A 23,874-nucleotide genomic window follows, 5' to 3' on the forward strand; every position below is an offset into this window, starting at 1 on the left:
ATTTTTACTTGTGTATCAATATCATAATGCTTCATGCCTTGTTTCAGTATTCTAAATCTATTTTTCCAAGCTCCAAAAGTCCGTTCAATCACATTGTAGTGTATTAGTTTTTAATATAATCCTCCCACATCAGTACGGACAATTTCCTCACGTTGAACTTGCATTTCTCGATCATGTGACCGAGAGGACGAACCAACATTTACTTTGAGCCATTTGTTGGTCAATATCATCCACAACTATATTTTCATGCTCATTGACCATAAATATTTCATCAGTACTTTGATATTCTCGCAAATAATTATGTAACACTGCACAAACTATGACAATTTTTACTTGTGTATCAATATCATAATGCTTCATGCCTTGTTTCAGTATTCTAAATCTATTTTTCCAAGCTCCAAAAGTCCGTTCAATCACATTGCACAGAGATGAATGTCTATAATTAAACAGTTCTTTGGAATTTTGAGGCTCTCTTTCACTTCCTCGGTAATCTTGCAAATGATAGCGTAGTCCTTTGTATGGAGCTAAACATCCTTTTGTGTTTCGAAACCAGCATCAACAACATAATATTTATCTACCAACAAACATTTTTTAAGAATTACTAAAAGCATATGTGACGTAAATGAGACAACTTTGTGTAATGGAAATTGTGAAGTTGGTTCAACAAGTGCATTCTCAAGTATTTTACTATCATGTGCGGATATGGAAATTGTGACGTTGACTATAAATTTTATTTACATATGAAATAAATGGTTAGTAGATATAAATGTGAGGTTGTTTTAACAAAATATAAACTTGTGGATCAATTTTTGTTTTTAAATATCTCAAATCATGATATGAAATTCCCATATAATTCCATATCATGGTATCATAATATGGAATCATCGTAAAATCGCATGTCCAAACACTGATTCCATCTCATGATACCATATGGTGATATGATATTGCATGGCCAAACACCTACTTACTCTCTTCTCTATACAATTTTTCTTCTTCTTCTTCCAAGTGCTGATAAACCTAACCTATAATCGATTCGTTACGGTATTCAGGTACATTTGTTCAAGATCTGATCTGTTTTTGTTACTAAGTATCTGTTTTTTCGGATTTCGATTGGTTGATTCCTGCTTTAATTGATTAGTTATGTAAATATTTGTGTTTAAATGGAGCATATTGATTTTTATTTCTTGTTGCTGAGTACATTGTGTATTGATTAAGTTTTGGTAGTGTTTATTGGTTGGGTTGTTTACATTTATATATCATGCATTTATTTAGATAACATATTGTAAAACTCTCTCAAGGCAATTCGAAGTTAGCAAAAAGACTTGTTAGGGAAAACCTTACCTAAGAGTTTCACTTAATAGTTGGATTTGGAAGATGTGTCCATTTTCGTGTTTGGAAGTTTTTTAAAAAGACCTTCTGGCTTGTTTGTCTATGTTTTGCAATGGTTAATTTGTTTGAAAATGTCTTATTAATTCTACTTAACTGAAAAGAGGAGAGATGGATGGTAGTTCAAGGATAGAAGAATTGTATTTCATATCTATAAAATCTCCTGATAATAAAAAGGTATAATAGAGTTAAAAACTATATATTAAAACTCTCAATTTGCTTACAATTTGCATTGACATATGTTCATTAAGATAGGGTAGCAACAATGTTCTCTCACCAATTTTCTGTAAAAAAAGCACCCTTTTACCAGGCACTCAAGGGTCTGGCCTAGTGGTTTATGAAGTGTGTGAAACTCTTAGAGATCATGGTTCAATATTCAACAGAGAACGTAAATTTTATTTGATAGAGTTTCCCGTACTTTGTTGGTGGAAGGTAGCAAGTACTTGGTGGAATAATCAAGGTGTACACAAGCTGGCCTAAACACAATCTTTATAAATAAAATATTTTTTGTCAGTAATTTTGTGCAATTAAACTCTCTTTGACGTTAGCCTATAGACATTCTCTCAATCCTATTTCAATATCATGACATTGGCAGGGTAGTTTATAGAGAGGCAATGCCTATTTAGCACTTGCCAATTTTGTTTTAAAAAACATTTTTTTATCTAGCAACTAATAGTGTGGCCTAGTGATTAATATAAGTGGAGCTCGGGGTTTTATTTCCATCTGCCTAAGCTTTGTTAGACAGAGTTATCCGGTGTCTGTACTAGTGGAAGGTAGCATGTATTTGGTGGAATAATTGAGGTGTACCAAGTTGGCCCAAACACCTTCTTTCTTACTCTTTCTGTCTTAATTTTGTATGACACTATTTTCTTTTTTAGTTAGTCCAAAAAAGAATGACACTTTTCTATATTTAGTAACATTTTAACTTTAAAATGCCCATTTTACCCATAATGAGAGGATTTATAGCCACTCAAATATCTATGGTTTATTTTAGACTTGACAAGTTCCAAAGTCTTTTCTTTCCTTCTCAAATTATGTGCCCAGTCAAGCACCATCACATAAATCGAGTTGGAGGGAGTAAAGATGAACTTTTTCAGTCATGTTAGCCTGCAGTTCTCTCAATCCTATACCAAAATCATGTCATTGACCATTGATTTAGAATACAATGCCTATTATGCTATCTAAATTAGCAAACTACAATTCTTTTCGTTCCTTTTTTCATATCTATTTTCTTTTTCTTTTTGCAAAGTTGGTTAACTTGAATTTATGTTATTGTTCCCATTTTTTTATGAAGTATGTTTTTGGTCCCATTCTTTTCACTTTAAATGTTTTACCTATGATTGAGTGTTATAAGCTATTTTAAATTTATTGATGATATGAATAGAGAGGCTCTAACATTTAGTTCTGGTACCTTCGTGATTTTCAACGAAAAGTCGGCGTGAATTGTTAGCAAATAAACGATTGCACCTATAAAAGACATAAACTTTATGCAGGGGCGGCTCAAACTCGATGGTGGTCTAAGGCCAAACTCAAACTAGAGGCCTTACAAAAATTATAAATATTTTTATTTTAAATTTATTTTTCTATTTTTTTTAGATGCAAAGTTGTTAATAATTTTAGTGTAGTCAATCTCTTCTAGTAATTCTTTTTCAATCGATAATATAGCCAAACCACTTAATCATTCTTGAGATATTGTCGATCTTAAATAAGATTTTATTATTTTTAATTTTTAAAAACTTCTTTCAGTTAAGGCGACTGTTACGGGAATTGTTAACATTATTCGATAAGCAATGTAAGCATTTGGAAAAGAATAAAGTCTTTTTATTTGATTGAGTATCTCAATTAGAGTATTGTCTTCTACTTTTATGATTTTCCTTAACACTTTTAATTCAGAAAATAAGTCTAAACCGTCAATATCGGAGTGAGTATTATGTTTTAAGGAACATTCAAGATTAAGACAATATTTTTTTAAAATTCTCATCATCAAATGATCTCAATTTCTTCCCACTAAATAGAAAACCAAAAATATTTTCATATACTTCAAATTGTTCAAATCTATTTTGAAGTGAAAAGATGGCTTGATCTACTATGTATAAGAAGTAATCAACTCTAAATGATTCGGGCTGTCGCAATATATTTTTCTCCAAATTTAAAATATAAATTATCAATAGAACAAGTAAATTCTTAAGCTTTGAATAAGAGAGATGTAAAATTAGAATTTAGAGAAGAGAAGTGAGAATAAATAGAAGAGAGGAAGGGAGGAGGATAGAATATATAAAAATAAAATTGGGGGCCTAAGGCCTAGGACTTTTCCTTAAGCCTAACCAGCCGCCCCTGACTTTATGGTCCAGTGGAATCTGTTTTGAAACACCCAGTTTGTGTTAGAGGTGATAGTACCCCATTGAATTAGTCTAAGTGCGTGCAAACAGGCCCGGACACCACGATTATCAATAATGAAAAGAAAAGCATGTGTTGAAGGTTGGCTTTTCATGGAGCACTCTTTTTTGTGTGGTTGAGATGACTCATTACATGTGCATTTAACTGGTGTATATTTACCTGCTCTACTTCCTATAATTGTTAATAATTTAGTTCTCATGTTATGTGGATCAGCATTGAGTGCACTAAACAGGTTTTGGTGATTTAAGTTATCTTTATCCTCTAGATTTCTTTCATCAAAGGCAGCAAATTTATCTGTTTTAACAACAACATATCTGAATGCGCGCAAGTTTTAATTGTAGAGTTTGAGAAACATTTGAAACCTTGCATGACATCTTAATTCCTATTTGGCAGTCTGACTAGCTCTTAAGCACATACTGTTTAAATAAAGATGGTTGAGAACTAAATTATCCAATTTGTATCAGAAAAGATGTTTAGTGATGCATAGCTGCCAAGGGCATCTTTTTGTATTTCAAATTGCTCATAGTACTTGCTTCACATGTGAACTGCCTACATTGTTTGATCTTATTATGAATGATGATAACTCTTACTTCATCATTATTCTCAGTTGACATCTTTAATTCTTTCTACCAAACTTCTAACCTCACCTTTACTTCTCATAAATGATGCATTATCAGCAGAGGCTGCGGCAGATGATTATGAGACTTGTCTAAGGCACTTAGTTAAGAGCAAGATTCTTGACATCTCTAAAGAGAGTGGATTTCCAAAATTTGATGTAATGCTATTGGGTATGGGTCCAGACGGACATGTAGCTTCCTTGTTTCCCGGGCATCCTCTTGTCCATGAGAAAGAGAAGTGGGTCACCTTCATCAAAGACTCTCCAAAACCTCCACCGAACAGGATTACATTTACATTCCCTGTAATAAACTCATCTGCAAATATTGCACTTGCTGTAGTAGGTGCTGGGAAGGCAGATGTAGTGCATAAATCGCTAGGTGATGATAAAAGTTCTGATTTGCTGCCTGTGCAGATGGTTTCACCCGAAGGAGAATTAGTTTGGTTTTTAGATAAGGATGCAGCTTCGAAGCTGTAAGGATGAAGATGTGTGGGTTGCGTATTAGTGCTTCACTCCTGTGTGTATTTTATTATTTTAATACATTCTGAAGAAGGGGGTTGTTTTTCCCAGTATTGTCTGTAAAATGTTGAGGATTCATATGCCATGATCCACTTTTTGGCTCACATGTTTTTGTAAGGATCCTTGACTATCAGGAACTCGGTAATAAAGCTGCAATTTATTCTCCTATTTTATTTTATCTACAAGTTAGGCATGTGTACAGATTGTTTGCATCAGTAACAGGGTGTGATATGCCAAGTGCAAAGCAAAGGTTATTTGATCATAAAGTTTCGTAGGTGTTGCCCTTCTTTGTCAGCAATAACACAAGTGAGAGCTATACATAGATTGTTACTTCTGTATATTACTATTGTTCAATTTACATACATTCAACACTTGGATCGTGCCAGACATCCAGTTTGGATTAATTCAAGTAAGCCTTTCAGGTGGAAAATACCAGTACATTAACTGTAATACTCTCGTTTGGTAGAGTGTATTAAAAAAATTAATGTATGCATTAACTTTGTGTATTACTAGTGTCTTGATTGGTGCTCTTTTCCAACCTATGTATAACTTTAGTTATACACCCTATTGTGTATTAAGGTGTGTATTGCTAATACCATGGATTTCTAGGTATTAGCAATGCAATGGTTTTAATGCATGGATTAACTCAATTAAAGACCCAATTTCCCCTCAATACCTTTTTTATATCTTTTGTACCATATTAGTGAATGGTATCTTTGTAAATTATTATTTTTAATGCATCAAACCAAATAATGCTTAAAAATAATCTATGTATAACTGATGCAAGCATTACTAATACACTCAATTTAGCATTATTTTTATACACTCTACCAAACGATAAGCTTCCTAGCAGCTCTAATACTATGTAAGTAAACAACTCAATGACTATCTTGTCTTCTAATACTACAATACAATCATATTATTTATCAACCATTAAAGTTCAGTGAGCTTCTCCTCTCTTTATGCGCTTGGATCACAGCCTTGAGTTTATGTAAGTCGAATAGCTTGAAGAACCATTCTTAAGTCGCTTTCTAGCTACTTGTCTTCTTACTCAACGAAGACTTTATTTTTCTTTTTGGGACCAAGAACTCTAAATTGCAGTCAGAAAGTATCACCGAAGAGTAGCTGAAAATGGAAGCAAACAGGCTGAAATAGAAAGCTAGTATTCGAAAAAAAAGAGGAACAAACAAAAAGTTCGAGGAGTCTGTCAGACAGACATGTGACCATCTGGCCATGCTTTATCCACCATACTTGATTTCCAAGGTAATACGAGCCTATAAAACAGATCCTGTTCAAGTAAGGTCATGTACTTAAATCGTAGTTGTTCACTTAATAAACAACAGACAAATATGTTGCAACACCGATGTGGGACGAGTCATATGCCTAACTAGTTATATTTCCCTCTCTGCAAATTGATAAAATGGAATAACGAAAAAAGAAATCAACTTTGGGATTTTGATTCACGTTTAAAGGAAAAGAAAAAGGTACTTGATCAAATTAAAAATTCTGCCTCCATGAGGAAAGTGCGTATTTTGTTTGTGACTCAACCTCAAAAGCTAGTTGATAGAAGTGAACACATGTCAACTATTATGGAACAACAACAATCCTGCATGTCTAGAGTTGGATATCTGGAGCATGACCATATAACATGGGGGATCGAGATTCAGTAAGTTAGAAGTGAGGTTAAGCCTGGTTGATATGAAGAAAGATTTATGAACAATTGGAGCATGAACAATAATATGGAGATTAACCTTAGATAAACCAAGAACAAAGAAGAGTCTAGTTCTGATATCATGTGAATAAAGGGGGTGTTTAACTCTGAAAAACACATTTGACTATAAAATTTTGAAACATTCAGAATTTTGGAATATTCAGGTTTTTGAAAAACATCAAAAAATTGTTCACTCTAACTTACTCACATTTTTTTAAAAAAAAAACCTCCAATTTGTTTGATAAATAACAGATTACTTCAACTAGTATAGTTTAATAGGATAGTATGTCGTATAGATGTTTGGAGAAAGAATATACTAACAGGTTTTAAGAAATGAATTAGTTTTAAATCACTTTACCAGTTAAAAATCGAGGAAGCCATCCAAAAGTATTACTGTACAAGAATGATTTCTTTGGGGGAATCTTTTTGAATTGGTTCAGAAGCATCAAATGCCTTTAAACTTTATAAACTTTTTGGAGAATTTGTTCGTTTTTTAGGGATAATGAACGTAACAAAAGTAAGTTTATTAGATAATACGTGAGCTTTGAAAATTTGAAAAAGAATTGTATTGGTATACGGTATCTGCTCCTTTATCAATCATATCCGGGGAGAGAGATAAACTAATGTGCCAACGAAGGGTATAAACATGTTGAAGATCTAATAATTTGGGGAAATGCGCTCAAGAATATAGAGTTCATTGTCTAAACAGATTTAAGATCGTTGCTTTTTGAAAGATTGTAACTTATTTTTATAAAAAAAAAACAATAGTTTTGGTTCTGCTATATATTATTTAGATAGAATGAAAATGATTCATTTTTATTTTAGGTTTCTCAAGTATACACTATTTTACAAATAATATTACTATGGAAGCATTATAAACTACTAAAATTTGAACTAGTTAATAGTGATATTGGGTCTGAATTGTAAGTGCTATCAGGTTCAAAATCTGACATTTTAATAGGGACATTTTAACAGTATGACACTGACAATATTTTAAAATCATCTTTTAGTAAATATACTTTAATTAAATTACGATAATTTCCAAATTTATTGATTAATATAATAGAGGTACATATTCCTCAGTGAAAAAGTCACTCATGATGAAATAATGGCGTCACAATGTGTTAAATATGGCTCCACTATGTTGATGTTGCATTTACATCCAAGGGAATCCCTAAGTTAGAGAAAATAACAAAAGTCATTCTTTATACTTATGACAAGTTTAAAATATTTTTTGAGTAGGCACCAAATAATTTGATCCTTTAAGCAAATTTATCAGAAGTTATTATTTTTAATCTCCGTCAATATTTACGAAAGAAAAGAAATTGGCATTTGGAGGCATAGTTTTTTAAGGTATAATTTCTTTTTATGATTGTATATCTTAGGATATGATAGAACTTTATTTCAGGTGGAAATCTTTTTTTCCTTATATTCTCGCCAAATCTAAACTATAAATTCGATAAATATTTAATGCTGATTAAAAATATTAAATTTTAAAACTCATTTATGTATTTTTCTGCCCTAAAACAGGAAGCAACCCGACCCGTCACTGTAAATTGCACAGATATATAACAGTGTAAGCCCACAGCAGAAGGCTCCGAAAACTGGAGAGAGAAAGCAATTGTTGGACGCAAACCCTCAAATCTTCCGGAAAGATTAGAGGAGCGAGGAGAGTACGGCATACACACTTTCTCTCTCCTTCCTTCTCTCTCCTCCATACAAATTTTCTTCTTCAAATCGGGTCTATATACAAAAGTGCAGATAAACCTACCCTATAATCGATTCGTTACGGTATTCAGGTACATTTGTTCAAGATCTGATCTGTTTTTGTTACTAAGTATCCGTTTTCCGGATTTCGATTGGTTGATTCCTGCTTTAATTGATTTAGTTATGTAAATGTTTGTGTTTAAATGGAGCAGATTGATTTTTATTTCTCGTTTCTGAGTAGATTGCATATTGATTAAGTTTTGGTAGTGTTTATAGGTTGTGTTGTTTTTTTATCTCTATACTATGCATTTATTTACCTAACATATTCTAAAACTCTCTCAAGGTAATGTGATGTTAGCAAAAAGGCTTGTTATGGATAACTTTACCTGAGAGTGTTACTTAATAGTTGGAATCGGAAAATTGGTCACTTTTCTTGTTTGGATGTTTTTAAATAGGACCTTCTTGCTTGTTTTTCTATGTATTGCAATGGTTAATCTGTTTGAAAATATCTTATTAGTTCTCTTTAATTGAAAAGAGGATAAATGAGAATCCTGTTCGAAAGGGCGAGTTTGGGACATAAGTACTTGTTTGAAGTGATGATGATGCTATTAACTGTTACAATTGAGCTATTATGTTCTATTGTTCTGTTCAGTTTGTTGTGGATATCTTGTATAAATTGTTAAAAACATAGTTAGAGGATGAAGATCCCTGAACACAATTTGGAGGATCAATATTCTCCTAGTTTTGAATGACCTTGCTGCTCATATTTGAGTTTTGATCAGGCACAATTACTGTTGTTTTTATAATTTTGGGTTGCAAAGTGCCAAAGTTGGGATATTGAGAGAGATTTTGATCTTTAATGTTCTTTTACAAGTTAAACAACCTAGGCTATCTAGCTGATTATGTTGCTCATCTTTTATGCTTCCTCCATCCCAATTTATGTGGCACATTTTGGGTTTGAAAGTCAAACGAGTTATTTTTTTTTTGACTAAATATTTTTCAAATGGCTTGCAAATATTTTAAATTGTCAATTATAGTGACTTATAATACATTTTACATAGTTTCAAATTTGTAAATTTTATTCCAATAAAAAATCAACATTTAATTTTTGCATTCACGGTTAAAATTAAAAAAATTGATTCTCAAAATCCACAGGTTGCCACAAAATTGGGACAAAGGGAGTACATAATTTAAACTTAGCTCTCTCAGATGGAGGAGGGTATGGTTATAAAATTCTTGTCGTCGGTCTGATGAAAATTTGAAATGTTTTTGCGGGGTGGGGGATTTGGTATCACCCTGCTCCTATGTTAAAGGATGTGGTTCAAATGTAAAAGAATCGTATTTCATATCTATAAAATATCCTGATAATAAAAAGGTATATAAGATTTTAAAACTATATATTAAAACGCTCAATTTGCTTACAATTTGCATTGACATATGTTCATTAAGATAGGGTGGCAACACTGTTCTCTCTCCAATTTTGTGTTAAAAAGGGACTCTTTTACTAGGCACTCAAGGGTCTGACCTAGTGGTTTATAAAGTGGGTGAAACTCTTAGAGATCATGATTCAGTTTTCAGTAGAGAGCTTATGTTCTATTAGATAGAGTTTCCCGGTACTTTATTGGTGGAAGGTAGCAGGTATTTGTTGGAATAATCGAGGTGTACACAAGTTGGCCTAAGCACTGTCTTTATAAATAAAACCTTTTTGGTCAGTAATTTTGTGCAATTAAACTCCCTGTGATGTTAGCCTATTGACATTTTCTCAATCCTATTTCAAAATCATGTCATTGGCAGGGGAGTTTATAGAGAGGCAATGCCTATTTTGCTCTTGCCAATTTTGTTTTAAGAAACATTTTTTTTTAATCTAGCAACTAATAGTGTGGCCTAGTGATTAATATAAGTGGAGCTCGGGGTTTAATTTCCATCTTCCTAAGCTTTGTTAGACAGAGTTATCCGGTGTTTGTACTAGTCGAAGGTAGCATGTATTTGGTGGAATAATTGAGGTGTACACAAGTTGTCCCAAACACCAACCTTTTCTCTTTCCGGCTTAATTTTACATGACACTATTTTCTTTTGTAGTTAATCCCAAAAAGAATGTCACCTTTCTATATTTAGTAACAATTTGACTTTAAAATACCCATTTTACCCTTAATGGGATGATTTATAGCCACTTAAAATATCTATGGTTTATTTTAGACCAGACAAGTTCCAATGTCTTTTCTTTCCTTCTTAAACTATGTGCCCAGTCAAGCACCATCACATAAATCGAGTTGAAGGGAGTAAAGATAAACTTTTTCAGTCACATTAGCCTGTAGTTGTTCTCTCAATCCTATACCAAAATCATGGCATTGACAATTGATATAGAAGACGATGCCTATTTTGTTATCTAAATTAGCTAACTACAATTCTTTTCCTTCCTTTTCTTCATATCTTTTTTCTTTTTCATTTTGTGAAGTTGGTTAATTTGAATTTATGTTATTGTTCCCATTCTTTTCACTTTAAATGTTTTACCTATGATTGAGTGTTGTATGCTATTTTAAATTTATTGATGATATAAATAGAGAGGCTCTAACTTTTAGTTCTGGTACCTTTGTGATTTTTAACGAAAAGTCGGCGTGAATAGTTGGCGAATAAACGAATGCACCTGTAAAAGGCATAAACTTTATGGTCCACTGGAATCTATTTTGAAGCACCAGTATGTGTTGGAGGTGAATTCTTCCCATTGGTTCTAGCCTTGTGGTCAAAGTTACCTTATGTCTGTTACTGGTTAGAGGTGGCGGTATCCCGTGGAATTATTCTAAGTGCATACTGCATGCAAACTGGCCCGGACACCATGCTTATCAATAACAAAAAGAAAAGCATGTGCTGGGGGTTGGGTTTTCATGGAGCACTCTTTTTGTGTGGTTGAGATGCGTCATTACATGTGCATTTAACTGGTGTATATTTACCTGCTCTACTTCCTAAAATTGTTAATAATTTAGTTCTCATGTTATGCGGATCAGCATTGTGTGCACTAAACAGGTTTTGGTGATTTAAGACATCTTTTATCCTCTAGCTTTCTTCCATCAAGACAGCAAATTCATCTGTGTTAGCAACATATCTGAATGCGCTCAAGTTCTAAATGTAGAGTTTGAGAAACATTTGAAACCTTGCATGATATCTTTTCCTTCTTTCCTGTTATTGTTTTAATAGTTTAAGTTTTGCTTGTTTAGCAAAAATCTGGTTTACTAACCTCTTCCCCTCCCCCACCCTATCCCATTGGTTTCTTTGTTCCCTTTATTTTGCGGGTGGGGACTGTCTTCTTTACCAGAAATGACAAAACCAAGCAAGGTGCGACGGATAGCTGATTTCCATCACCATGATTTGCCGTCTTGCCGCTCAAAAATGTGCAAAAAGCTTCACCAAAAGGAGAAACGGCCAAAATCATCAGAGAAGAAAGAATGGGAAGGGGCAACTTGCTCAGTTTGTATGGAGCACCCTCACAATGCAGTGCTGCTGCTGTGCTCATCTTATGACAAGGGATGTCGTCCTTATATGTGTGCTACTAGCTGCCGTTTCTCAAATTGTCTTGAGCAGTACAAGAAAGCGTATACTAAAGTCACTTCAATTGAGGGCTCTGAACCAGGGTTGCTGTCAACTGATGATCCTTATTGCTCGTCAGGAGCAGGTTGTTTAGCTGGGGCAACTGTACTTATATGCCCACTCTGTCGTGGGCAGGTAAAGGGTTGGACGGTTGTGGAACCTGCACGCAAGCATCTAAATGCAAAGAAGAGAACATGCATGCATGAAAATTGCTCGTTTGTTGGAACGTACAAAAAGCTAAGGAAACATGTAAGGCGGGAGCATCCTTCAGCACGCCCCCTAGAAGTAGACCCTTCACTTGCAGAGAAATGGAAGAAGCTTGAGCACGAGAGAGAGTTGAACGATGTGTTTAGCACAATCAGGTCTGCCATGCCTGGGGCAATTGTAATGGGAGATTATGTAATAGATGGTAATTTTGGAGGGCTGCACAGGAATTTTGGATTGGATAACCATCTCGATGAGACTCTTTTTAGGTCAGACCCTCTTAGTGATCTGTGGAATAATAATGTCCACCCAGATGATCTTTTCGATGATCGCTATCATTCATTTGATCAGGATGATTTTTTTGTCCATCATTCTGGCACTGAGGCTGCATCTAATGTTTTCAACAGAATCTCTCGACTTCACAGTAGGCTCTTGTTGGGAAGATCAAGGAGGCGGCAACGACATCGAGCAAGTAGCAGAATTCGGTGATTTATCAGGAAAAAAGGTTTTCAAGAGTGGTTGGGATGCTGAGACATGTTTGTTTGACTATGATTTTCTTCGTCGTAACCCAGAAAAATGTGTGAGACATCCATGTTGCAGATCCTAACCCTGGTTACTGCGAGGATTGAGGGCACTGCTTACAGCAATTTGGAGTTCCTGTAGTTGCCTGTAAATAGGAACCTGATTGCATAGTAAAGTAAATTCAACCCTCCTCCTTACTCCTAGGTACTTTAATTTCATGAACTAGGCAATAGTTTCATAAATCAGGTAATATTAAAGATTTTTTCTCTCATTGGATATATTCATATCCTTGAGGAAAAGAAGGTTGCAACATTTGTGCATGGGGTTAATTTTATAAACTATGAACTAGTACTTCTTGTATTGCCTTTGGTTTGCGCGTTGGATGGTTCGTGTAATAAGCTTATTTGAGAGTATCGGTCCTTATGTTTTTTACCGGCTTGCAATGCGTACGTGATTCTTCTTCTTATGTTTGATAGGATTGTCCCTTTTTCACAAGGGTTAACGTGGAGAATACCACTCTATCAATGACAAGAAAAAAAAGAGCAGCAATTCAATTTCAAGTGGTTTGAGTTATGAAAGTAACTTGCGATCTATTGATAGATGGGAATCAATTGCTATTGACTGCTTTGTGCATCTATTCCAATACGATCATGGCTTCATTCATTTGTTTAACTTTGAGATCACCATTAGTATTGAGGTCAATCACCACACTACTTCTATAATATATACGACAATATACACAAAGTGAGAGTGCATGATCAATGTATACTTAAAGTGTTCATGTTTCACTTGCAGTCAATGCAACTTAACTTGTACGAGATTCAACAATAGAAGCTACTGATAGTCTTGAGGGGTGGCATTCTTTTATAATAGTTAGCATTACCGAACATGTGAGTCATTGGTTTGAGAAAAAAAACGTTCATTATAAGTTTACTTTATATTCTAAGCTTTGTCTTCCTCCCGCCACCCATGACGACCTCACTGCCTACCACACCCTTGTCCATAGTGTTCTTTTATCTATATATAAATATTTTAGGACAAATAATGTTTTGCTTAGTTACCAAATATCAATAAATAAGAGTATCTATTTCAAGAAAATGTTTTCCTTCATACGAACACACCTATAACAATATCGGAATGTAGTTGCTTTTGATGATCAATTGATACGATATACACATACAAAAGAATTAGATGCAAATATCTTATTGCACCGTTTATCCTTTCTTTTTAACTATATAGATGATGTATATACGTACTATAGTTGCTATTTGCTCTAGGATTCATGGGGTAAAACTATGATTTATATGCAAACAAATCTTATAGTCTCATACTGATGAATTTACTATTCTTTTATGGTTACTGCAAAAAAAGGAGGTTATGTGTTATAGAACATGGAATTCAATTATATATACATACAAATTGAAAATGAAAGAGAGGAATGAACTGAAAAATAGGTCGATGATTAACTGATGGACTGTGATAATAGTTGAGTTATACCAAATCGAAAAAAAGTTACTGCCCTGGTATACAAAAATACATATCATCCAAAATTCCAAATAAAAGCACCGCATAACGTAAGTGATATGTGAACCCAGAATAGACTTTGGGTGCATTAATATTACCTTAGCTCAAATGTGAGCTCTAAGATAAACTTAAAATAAAAATAATGAAATAAACACTCTAGCTGGATTTGAACCCAGGTCTTGCGGGTGGATCCTCTAGCTTGTACTAGCATCTAGGGGTGTACAAAACCGAACCAAACCGTAAACCGAGTCAAACCGAAAAAAAACCCGACTAGTGGTTTGGTTTGACTTGGTTTGGTATTGGATAAAAAAATCCGACTATATTTGGGTTGGTTTGATTTTAACTAAAAAAAAACAATCCGAGACCAAACCAACCTGACATTATATAGTAATTTTAAAATTTTATTTTATACATAAAGATATTTACTTTGATATAATTTTAAAATATTTCTTATACTATTTCATAGTTTTTATCTTTTAATATATTATTTCAAGTTTAAAACTTAGAATTCGGAATGGTCCAATAAATATTATAGTTCATAGATGTTGATAATTATAATAAAACTTAAATCAAAACCAAATTAATACTAATGCAAAAAGAAAATCAATTCAACACTAAGACTGACAATAATATTGAATATTTGTTCTTTAGTTTTACATTAGTTTAGACAATTAAAATACATAATCTAATTTTAATTTTCCTTGAATATTTAGTAATGTAACTAATACTTATTAAACTTATTTTAGCATGATTTAGTACTTTTAAATTATGATCATTTTCATTATGACTTTGCAATATTTATTTTATATGATGATTTCATTATTATTTTTTATTAAATATTTTTGTATCATCAGTACTTATCTCATATTTTGTGTTATTTGTTTAAGAAACACCTTAGATAATTGTATTTTGGTTGGACTAAAAAAATATTTGGAGCACAAGTTAATTATATGTTTGTATGCAAACTTTACCGAAAAAATAAAAAAATCTGAAAAAGTTCGAGGTTTATTAGTTTGGTTTGATTTATAAATTTAAAAATTCGACACAATGGTTTGGTTTGGTATTTGAAAAACCCGAACCAACCCGAAGTTGAAAAACCCGAAAAAATCCGAATTTTATTAGTTTGGTTTGGTTTATAAATTTAAAAATTTTACACAAATGGTTTGGTTTGTTATTTGAAAAACCCGAACCAACCCGATCATGTACACCCCTACTAGCATCACAATGACACTCCTATACTTTTCATATATGCATTGTTAGTTATATCCTAATTTCTGTCAGTGTCTCAAAATAGATATACATATAAATATATATATATATATATATATATACATGATCTTTTTCAAAGTTAACGGGTGCACGTGCACCTCACCTAGAGAGTGGCGCCTATGCTTCCGTACATATATTTCAATTCAAAAACAGAACATCAGTATCTCGGCAATGAAAAGGAGCAAGGAAAAGGCATTTTTACCTTTAGACTCTTTTTATTCGGTTTATAATTTTATCTATGTAAGAATTATTATTTTTTCCAGAGAGGGTTCAAATTGATGTTCTTTTAAGCACGCATGCACATTAAAAATATTTTATCGCATGGTGCTATATTAAAAAAAATAAATACTGTTATCTGATTGATGATTTCCTTATTTTTGGATTTTCATAGTAATATAGAAATCTTTGGAGTAATTAACTCTTTTAAAATTGATTGTTGATGATGAAAGTAGTTGTTTAACAGTAAGCAAAAGTATATATATCTACTACTTCATTTAGGAGCATTTCTCAAATCTGATAACCAAACTAACCATATTTTGTGGACCATAGTTCACAAACATTTAACTATGATCTTCTGGTTTCGGATTCTCAAAAAATAATTACTTTTGGATAACTCGACGTACATCCGTTGAAACTTTTAAAGAGTGCGAGCAACAAAAGTCAAAAACTATGTGTATAGCTGAAAATGAATTTGAAATATCTTGCACAGGAAAATCAAATTTACTTCAATTAGAAACTTTCTAAAATTCAATTAAACGGAAGAATACTAGATCATCACGATTGGTGATGTAAAATAGGCGAATTGGACAAAATTTGAACGTCTCAAAGTGAGCAAATTATTAATCCGTTATGAATGGATCATGTTTTCATGAACTAATTTGTCATTTCTAAAATTTACGATTGCTTATAAAATTGCCAGACACCTAAGATGTCCTTGAAGAAGCCCTTCAATTTATTCTGCATAACACAACAAAAAGAACACAAATTAGTTGGAGTTTAAATTCTTTGCACCGACTGACAGTATGATTTTTTCCCCTTCCAAAATACACATAATTTTTATTACTATAGAAAATAATAATAGCAAGACTTACACAAAAATTAGTTGTTCTCTTTCTTGCTCCTTTGCAGCCTTGTGTTCCAATGTTCTCATACCTCCATTGCTTATCATTTCTACGAAACAAACGGGAAAATGACAATCTAATCCTTTTTGTCCATCTCCATTTCTGTACAAAATTTTAATAACTCATATTAACAAGAGTAATACACAATATATACCAACCAAAATAAATAAAGCATTTCACTTGATCCTAGTGCTTTTGATTAAGCGATAAGAGCGCAACACATGATTATGAATATGTATTAACAATATAAAAGGAATAGTTCAAATTCAAGTAATATTGACCTTTCACTGGAAAATTACATGTGCAGAGTTTTTATTTTTATTTTATTTTTTATAATTAAGGAAATCCGTAGCCACTATCCTTTGAGTGCGCACAAGGTAAAACTTCACTCCGCAACAAAATTGCAAACCACACAGGAGAGGTAACCCACACTAGGCAAACTCGGTGCCACGAGCTCGACCAAGAAGACTTTTTTGTCTTTTCTTTCTTTCTTATGTATATATACTATATGAGCTGAAGGTTTATCGGAAATAACTTTTTTGCCTCACAAAGATAGAGATAAAGTGTGTAGATATCTTATGCTTCTCTGACCTACTTCTGAGATTATACTGAATAAGTTGTTATTGTTATATATATATATTGGATCCCGTGATTTATTTATGTGTTTAATTCTTTACAGTTTGAACTCTTAAGCAATTTTTTTCTCGATCCACCTCTAAATCCAACCATGATCAAAAGTTTGAAATATTTAAGTAGAGAACGTAGATGTACATATCCATTATGCATTGGACGTAGAATTTCTTTGTTATAAAATAAAAAAGAACATTTCACTATATATGATTACCTTGTGTTTTTGTTTCGATGATGACTTGTGAGATAGTTGTTGATGATGCCTTAACTCATGAGCAATGGCTAAAAGTTGTGCTCGACGATTACAACCAAATTTCCTTCTTGTCCCTAATATAATTGGATTTGAATGAATTCTTCTCTTGAAGGGATTAGTTCTATCTATGGTTGATGAACTTTCAACTAAGTAACTAATTGTAACTCCTTTTTCATTTTTCATTTCCATGTAAAAAATAACAGCATACTTCCTCTTTCAATTGGCCTTTTGAAATTCATTTCATCAACTAATTAATTATCTAGTTTGTTACCTACCATATATTATATTTGCTCTTTTTTATTAAAGAAACTATTTTTGCGAGTTTTCAGTTATGTTGTTGGGGTTGCTTTGACCGATGAAAAATGAGATTTAGTTTGGAAACCAATTCTTACTCCCTATTTTTTCTCTTAAATTATCTGTCGTGTTCAAGATAAAAAAAAAACACTTTATTTTTTTTATAGTAATTGTTATCAAAGTCTATAAATATTTCAATTATAAGGTAATAACACATAAATAATGAAAATGTTAAATGTACTTTGTTTTTTATCTCTTAAGACATAAGTAAGGACAAAATGATCATGAACCTATATCTACATTTTTCTTTTTGGGTTAAACAAATGTCAAATATATATATACTATTTGATTAGGCTAATAAAGGGAATAATTTTTTTGGGAAAGTTGGTAAATAATAAAATATTATATACTATTATATTATTAGTAAATAAGTAAGAATTTTCCTGACGAACATTGACACCTTGTTTGAATGGTTATTATATGTTGTATTGTATTATTAGTTTAAATACGATGTTTGTTTTGATTGTTACTTAAATTTTATTATATTACATCATTTAAATTTATCGTTGGGTAATGACGAAAAAACCTATTTCTTGTTTCCACCTTTTCATAGTAGCTTCACCCCGTATCCTATAAATTCTTGTAGGTTTATTGTTCAAACTATGAATATGTGAAATTATATAACAAAGAAAAACGATACAATACATCCAAACATTATATTTATTTAAAAAGTACAATATAATATAGGAAAAATTACTTAAATACACAACACTTTTTTATCTATTCTCAATATTTCCCTACTCTTTTACTAAAATACAAAAATCCCTTATTTTTCCCCAATTCAACTTAACCGGATACTTTATTAGTTTAAGTATCCGCCCATTATTAATTAAAGTATATGTGCTGCTATATTATGCATCTGCCCGTTAATTAAGTATCCGTGCTGCTAACAACTTAATAATTTAAGTATCCGCATGTTATTAATTAAAGTATTTGCGCTGCTATATTATGCATCCGTCCGTTAATTAAGTATCCGTGTTGCTAACTTAATAATTTAAGTATCCGCCCGTTATTAATTAAAGTATCCGCGCTGCTATATTAAGTATCCACACTGCTATATTATGTATCCGAAAAACACTAAAAAAAGGGATTTTTGGTAATTAATGAAAGAGTAGGGAAATGAAGTAATTTCTTTCTTATACTATGTCATTTGCCTAATTTTTACTATAATATAATACAACAACAATATGCTACTTTAAGAAACAATATCTAACGATCATCGAAACAAAGTGTGTAAGGCCCAAAAAAGTATATAAAATGATGGGCTTAAACCTTAAAGAATAAGTTTGGGCCTGTTGGCAGCTTGTGTAAAGTAACTAGAATGGCGAAGGAACTGGAAACTGGTCTAAAGAGCAAAAATGGCGTCTTCTTGTTCACGGAAACTGCTTCTGCTTCGGAAATCGCTATGCAGAGCTCTCAAACCTAATTCCTCTTCATTAATACAAAGATCATTTCTTTCTTCTTCTACGCATAAATATCTTCTAGAATCTTCGGGTACTATATCCAAATCGTTACTCTCAAAAGTTTCTAGAAGCTATTGTTCCCGCTCGTCACCTCTCCAAGATGCTTCTGAAGGTCCTGCTGCTATTGATTACCGGTAGGTTAACAAATTTTAGTTCCGATTACTTGCTTTTATTTGTAATGATTATAGAATTTGCTTGAAAAATTGGAGAACGGAGATTTGAGTATCCTGTACCTAGAATTTCTTCATTTTCAATTTGCTTCAAACTAGTTCGATCTTAGTTGTTTTTCTGTTGCGAAATAGGGCATGCCTTAGGATGTTAGTAGACCTGAATATTAGATTGGAGAGTAGTATTGAGTGTACGGTTAGAGGATTGTTAGAAGTAGAAATAGGGACAGATGCATCTGGTCTGTCCGGTGTTTTGGTGGAGAGGTGCATCATATATGGTAAGTGTGCAAGGTGTAGGATAGAGTGTGAGGGTAAAGTTTTTGGTGATATTTTGGGTAGTAAAGGTCAATAACCAATGTCTAAACAACAAGAACAAACTCATTGTAATCCCATAAGTGAGGTCTGGGGAGTGCAGGATGTAGGCAGACTTATCCCCTACCTTTGTGAAGTAGAGAAGGTATAGAGACTGTTTCTGGTGTACCCTTGACTCAATAGAAATGTACCCAATGCAGGTTTGTAAGGGAATAAGACAATCAAGTGGCAAGATACAAAGCAAATACAACAACATATAGTAGTACATTGAAGAATAAGAAACTATGCGATAACTACAAAATATTTCAAAAAAGGAGAAGAGGAGAAGGGGGCTAGACTCCTGCCTCTCCCACACAAAAATGTGACAACACTTAGCTACCTACTATCTTCCTATCCTAATCTTCAACCTCCATGTCTTACCATTGTTTGAAGTAAGTGAGATTGAATAAGAGTAAGGAGCTTTGTAAATGAAAATGATTTCTGTGGTAAGTGGCATAATTACTTTTAGTATTTTCGTGGAACATAAATTCATTGAGGAAAAATTTCACATCAGACCAAACATGTGTCCTTCTAATTTCCCCTCTTCGCCTCCTTTGTGTAATTGTTAAGCATCACTGTAAAGGGTGTAAACACATAAATGTTGAAAGATGAAATTTTTTAGTTTGATTAAGCAGCTTAATGTCCTCATTTTATACTGTATCTCAGAGAATCTTTGATTTTCCAATGTGTTAGGACTTCCAATGTAAGTGAGGATAGAATGTAGGTAATACAATTAGTCTAGAAGAATTCTGCAGGTCAATATACTGATTTTTGAAGCCGTGGTCCAGCACTAGAGTAATAGATGAAGTTTAGTGTTTGATTTACACTTTCCCGTGATAAAGGAATATCTATTTTGGTTTGTTTTGACTGAGGGTGTGTTGCATGGTTGATGTAATGTGAGGTAAAAGTAAGCTAAGGTGGATGTAAAACAAAAATATGATGAAAAGTAGAAGAAGTCATTAGAAGCTTCAAATAACTGCACATAAGTCTGAAACTGTTTTGCCTGGCTCCTATAGATCTTATATGCGGGAAACTATATTGTCTGAAAAGCTAATACTGCATTTCTAGACAAGTAAAGATAAGCTTGACAAAAGAAAAGTAAATTTGGGAAGATTGAAATGGTACACCTTTTCTCTACGTGTTAAAAGGAAGAGCAGCATAAAACATTTGCGCTATTGTCCCATGGATTTGTAATTTATTGCTAAAGCTCCCATCTTACTGCATAATAGTCAATGCTTGATACTTAGATTTTTGTGTCTTATGTACAGTACCGTTGATTCTCACATAGAAACTAACGTTGTCTTAGTCCCCCTCCCCCCCCCCCCCTCTCTCTCTCTCTCTCTCTCTCCTCTGTGTGTGTGTTGCTCTCTCTGTAAAATCTACAATGGAGATTGTTTTCTGTTTGTAATTCTTAGAACGTCCTTCCATAGTTGGAATATTTTTGAGGAAAATGTGTCGTATCGTCATACTAAATTTGTAAATTTACAGGTCTCTGCTGCAGGAAGATGAGTATCATAGACTGGCAAATGCCACCATCCATGACTTGCTAGATAAGTTGGAGGTATACTGATGTATTCAATATACTTAAGTTTAACTTTATTTGTATCAAGTTTAGTTGGACTTTCTCGTATATGTTCCTATATCTTAGGCCTTAGCGGTTTCACTGTGATACTCAAGGTGGTTGCTGATGTTTATTAGTCAGTCTAAAATTTGTGTTTGTTTGTATTGAATCTTCTTTTTTGTTTTCAAAAGTTTATTTAGTATCAGGAACTTCTCTTAAACAAAAGCTTGGGTATTTAAATGGAGAAGGTTAGAGGAGTGGGCCTATTATCCATCGAGCCGTGAGCCTTGTGCTACTCACCCTCACGAATTTATTGATACTTAGAAAAATTACTTGGACATTTTTTATCGTTAAAAAGGTATTGTATTAAAAGTCCAGCAACCAGAAGGTGCGTGGGGAATTTACAAGGGGTCGCTCCATTTCATATTGTGTAGTGAGCTCAAAAAATCTATCATGGCCTCTATATCATTTGCAATTGCCATGTTACACCCAAAAAAAAACAGTTGGGATAAACATTTGTACTTAGTACTAACTACATATTCTGATTTGCTTTCAAAAATGCTTGCATTCATTTCCTTCCAAAGGGTCCACCATGCTGCCGAAGGGAGATTTTTCATGTTTATCATCTTTGTCTTACCAAACCTTCTTGAGTACCAACACTGGAGCAGTTCTCTTGTCGTCCTTGGCATTTTCCAGTTAACCCTGATGTTGTTCAGAACAAAATCCCAGATCTGTCTAGTGAATGCACAATGAATAAAAAGATGATTGGCATCCTCATTGTGCCTCTCACACAGTGCACATCTGCTACAAATAATCCTTCCTCTTTTCCGAAGGTTATCTTGAGGTAGGCACTGTTCGTGAGCCACCAACCATGTGAAACACTTTACTTTCAATGGGGCCTTGTTTCTCCAAATACATTTCCACGGCCAATTGCGAATGATGGCAGTTAATTAGTCCGTCAACTAGCATTCTGAAACATCCACGTGCAATCTCTTATGTATGTCATTTGGATTGAATTTCCCAAGTGGCTGCTTGAAATTGCTCTACTTTTTGTCGAGTAGTTGAAGAACATGTTACCCCAAACATTGGTTATGCATCATGCATTCATATCCATGAAGAGATTTTAACCCCATGCAGCGCACTTCCTTCTCTTGTTAAAATTGTTTGTCAATCTGCTAAGTTAAAATTGAGTTGGGTTGTGTTGTACATATGATTAGCAGTCTGCATTTTTTTATTTTTTTAACAGTTACATCTTTTTCTACATGACAGGAATATGGGGACTCAGTTGACATTGATGGTTTCGATGTGGATTATGGGGTGAGAAGGATAAAATAGCATTAAAATATATTTCTTTCAATGTCCTGCATTTTTCTTGATATTCTAGATTTTGTTCTTAGAATGAGGTTTTAACGCTGAAGCTTGGGAGCCTGGGAACCTACGTGATAAACAAACAGACGCCAAATAGGCAGATTTGGATGTCTTCACCAGTGAGGTACCAATGCCTCCTTCTCTCTCTTTGTAATTGCATTTCTGATGTTTCTTGGTTTATGTTTTTATTTTCATATAATCTTTGTGTGGACCATATCAAAAATCAACCTTCTAACACAATGCAGTCTGCAAATACGTCCCCTGTGCCACCTCCATGTATAATTTCATTGTTCTCTCTTTTCGTCAACTTGGAAACATTTCTTGTACTTCCTTTAGTGTATATACAAGACTGTAACATGCTTAGGAAAAAAGAATCTGTGATTCAAAGTCAATATTTAAGAAACAACTATGAGGAGTCAAATATTTACACATTTAGACCAGCAAACAATTGTTATAGGCTCATTGAGTTCAAAGAGTATGTATATCATTGAGGGGCTTCCCTGTACTCTGCTCTATACATAATTGTAACAATATGGCCGTAATATGCTTTCCGTTATGAAAATAATATCCAGATGTAGATAGTTAAATTAAAAGTACCCGGAAGAATATTTAAACATACTGTGTGAATTATTATTTTATCCCCGAAAGAGCATGTTCACTCGCCAGTGGATTCAAAAGATTCACTTGTTTCTCTGGTTTCCCTGTATTTATAGCAGTATCACTTCAATGCTAAGATGATTTTAAAATTTTCTTTAAGCTTTTACTGATGAAGTTGGTATATCATACTACAATCATTTGCTCTTTCTGGTTTGTGTTAAGTTTCGATATTCAGACACACACCCATCCGATCTCCATTGTGTTCACGAAACATTTTTGTTGCAGCGGTCCATCAAGGTTTGATTGGGATCAGAGCTCTCATGGTTGGATCTATAGACGAACCAAGGCAAACCTGCACAAGGTTTTGGAAGACGAACTAGAAAAACTATGCGGGAGTGCCATTAATCTTTCTTGAGACATTGCGATTTATTTTTTGTGTGTGTTTAATGTACTATTTCTAACTTGATTTACATGTCTGGAATAAATAAGTTATTTTGCCTAACCGATAGCGACTCCAATTTTTCTCTTGTAAATCTTTACTGTAAACTATTACATATATGATTTATGGAGAA

General features: G+C 33.3%; 4 protein-coding genes across 5 annotated transcripts; 3 read left to right on the forward strand and 1 right to left on the reverse strand.

The window, feature by feature from the left end:
* The first annotated feature begins 1,003 nt into the window (after positions 1-1,003).
* On the forward strand, positions 1,004-13,089 carry LOC125817638 (uncharacterized). 2 transcript variants are annotated; one of them, XM_049497200.1, is made up of 2 exons: positions 1,004-1,049; positions 11,647-13,089. In XM_049497200.1, the coding sequence occupies exon 2, from the start codon at positions 11,649-11,651 to the stop codon at positions 12,609-12,611; it is 963 nt and encodes a 320-aa protein (XP_049353157.1). In that variant the 5' UTR covers positions 1,004-1,049; positions 11,647-11,648; the 3' UTR covers positions 12,612-13,089. The 2 variants fall into 2 exon arrangements, with proteins under 2 accessions (XP_049353157.1, XP_049353156.1); XM_049497199.1 differs by lacking the exon at positions 1,004-1,049 and adding an exon at positions 8,212-8,428.
* LOC125817700 (probable 6-phosphogluconolactonase 4, chloroplastic) lies at positions 4,263-5,091 on the forward strand. The gene is made up of 2 exons (XM_049497249.1): positions 4,263-4,289; positions 4,391-5,091. The coding sequence occupies exons 1-2, from the start codon at positions 4,263-4,265 to the stop codon at positions 4,874-4,876; spliced, it is 513 nt and encodes a 170-aa protein (XP_049353206.1). The 3' UTR covers positions 4,877-5,091.
* Positions 13,090-16,331: 3,242 nt separating the features above from the next.
* On the reverse strand, positions 16,332-17,624 carry LOC125817701 (uncharacterized). The gene is made up of 3 exons (XM_049497251.1): positions 17,403-17,624; positions 16,529-16,660; positions 16,332-16,394 (listed from the first exon to the last, which is right to left on the reverse strand). Exons 1-3 carry the CDS (start codon positions 17,622-17,624, stop codon positions 16,332-16,334), a joined length of 417 nt encoding a protein of 138 aa, XP_049353208.1.
* Positions 17,625-19,124: 1,500 nt separating this feature from the next.
* LOC125817640 (frataxin, mitochondrial) lies at positions 19,125-23,874 on the forward strand. The gene is made up of 5 exons (XM_049497202.1): positions 19,125-19,392; positions 21,265-21,337; positions 22,607-22,654; positions 22,735-22,829; positions 23,588-23,874. Exons 1-5 carry the CDS (start codon positions 19,154-19,156, stop codon positions 23,715-23,717), a joined length of 585 nt encoding a protein of 194 aa, XP_049353159.1. The 5' UTR covers positions 19,125-19,153; the 3' UTR covers positions 23,718-23,874.

This window comes from Solanum verrucosum, unplaced genomic scaffold (assembly GCF_900185275.1).
Source record: "Solanum verrucosum unplaced genomic scaffold, falcon-dt-bn FXZP01000280.1, whole genome shotgun sequence".
NCBI classification, from domain to species: Eukaryota; Viridiplantae; Streptophyta; class Magnoliopsida; order Solanales; family Solanaceae; genus Solanum; species Solanum verrucosum.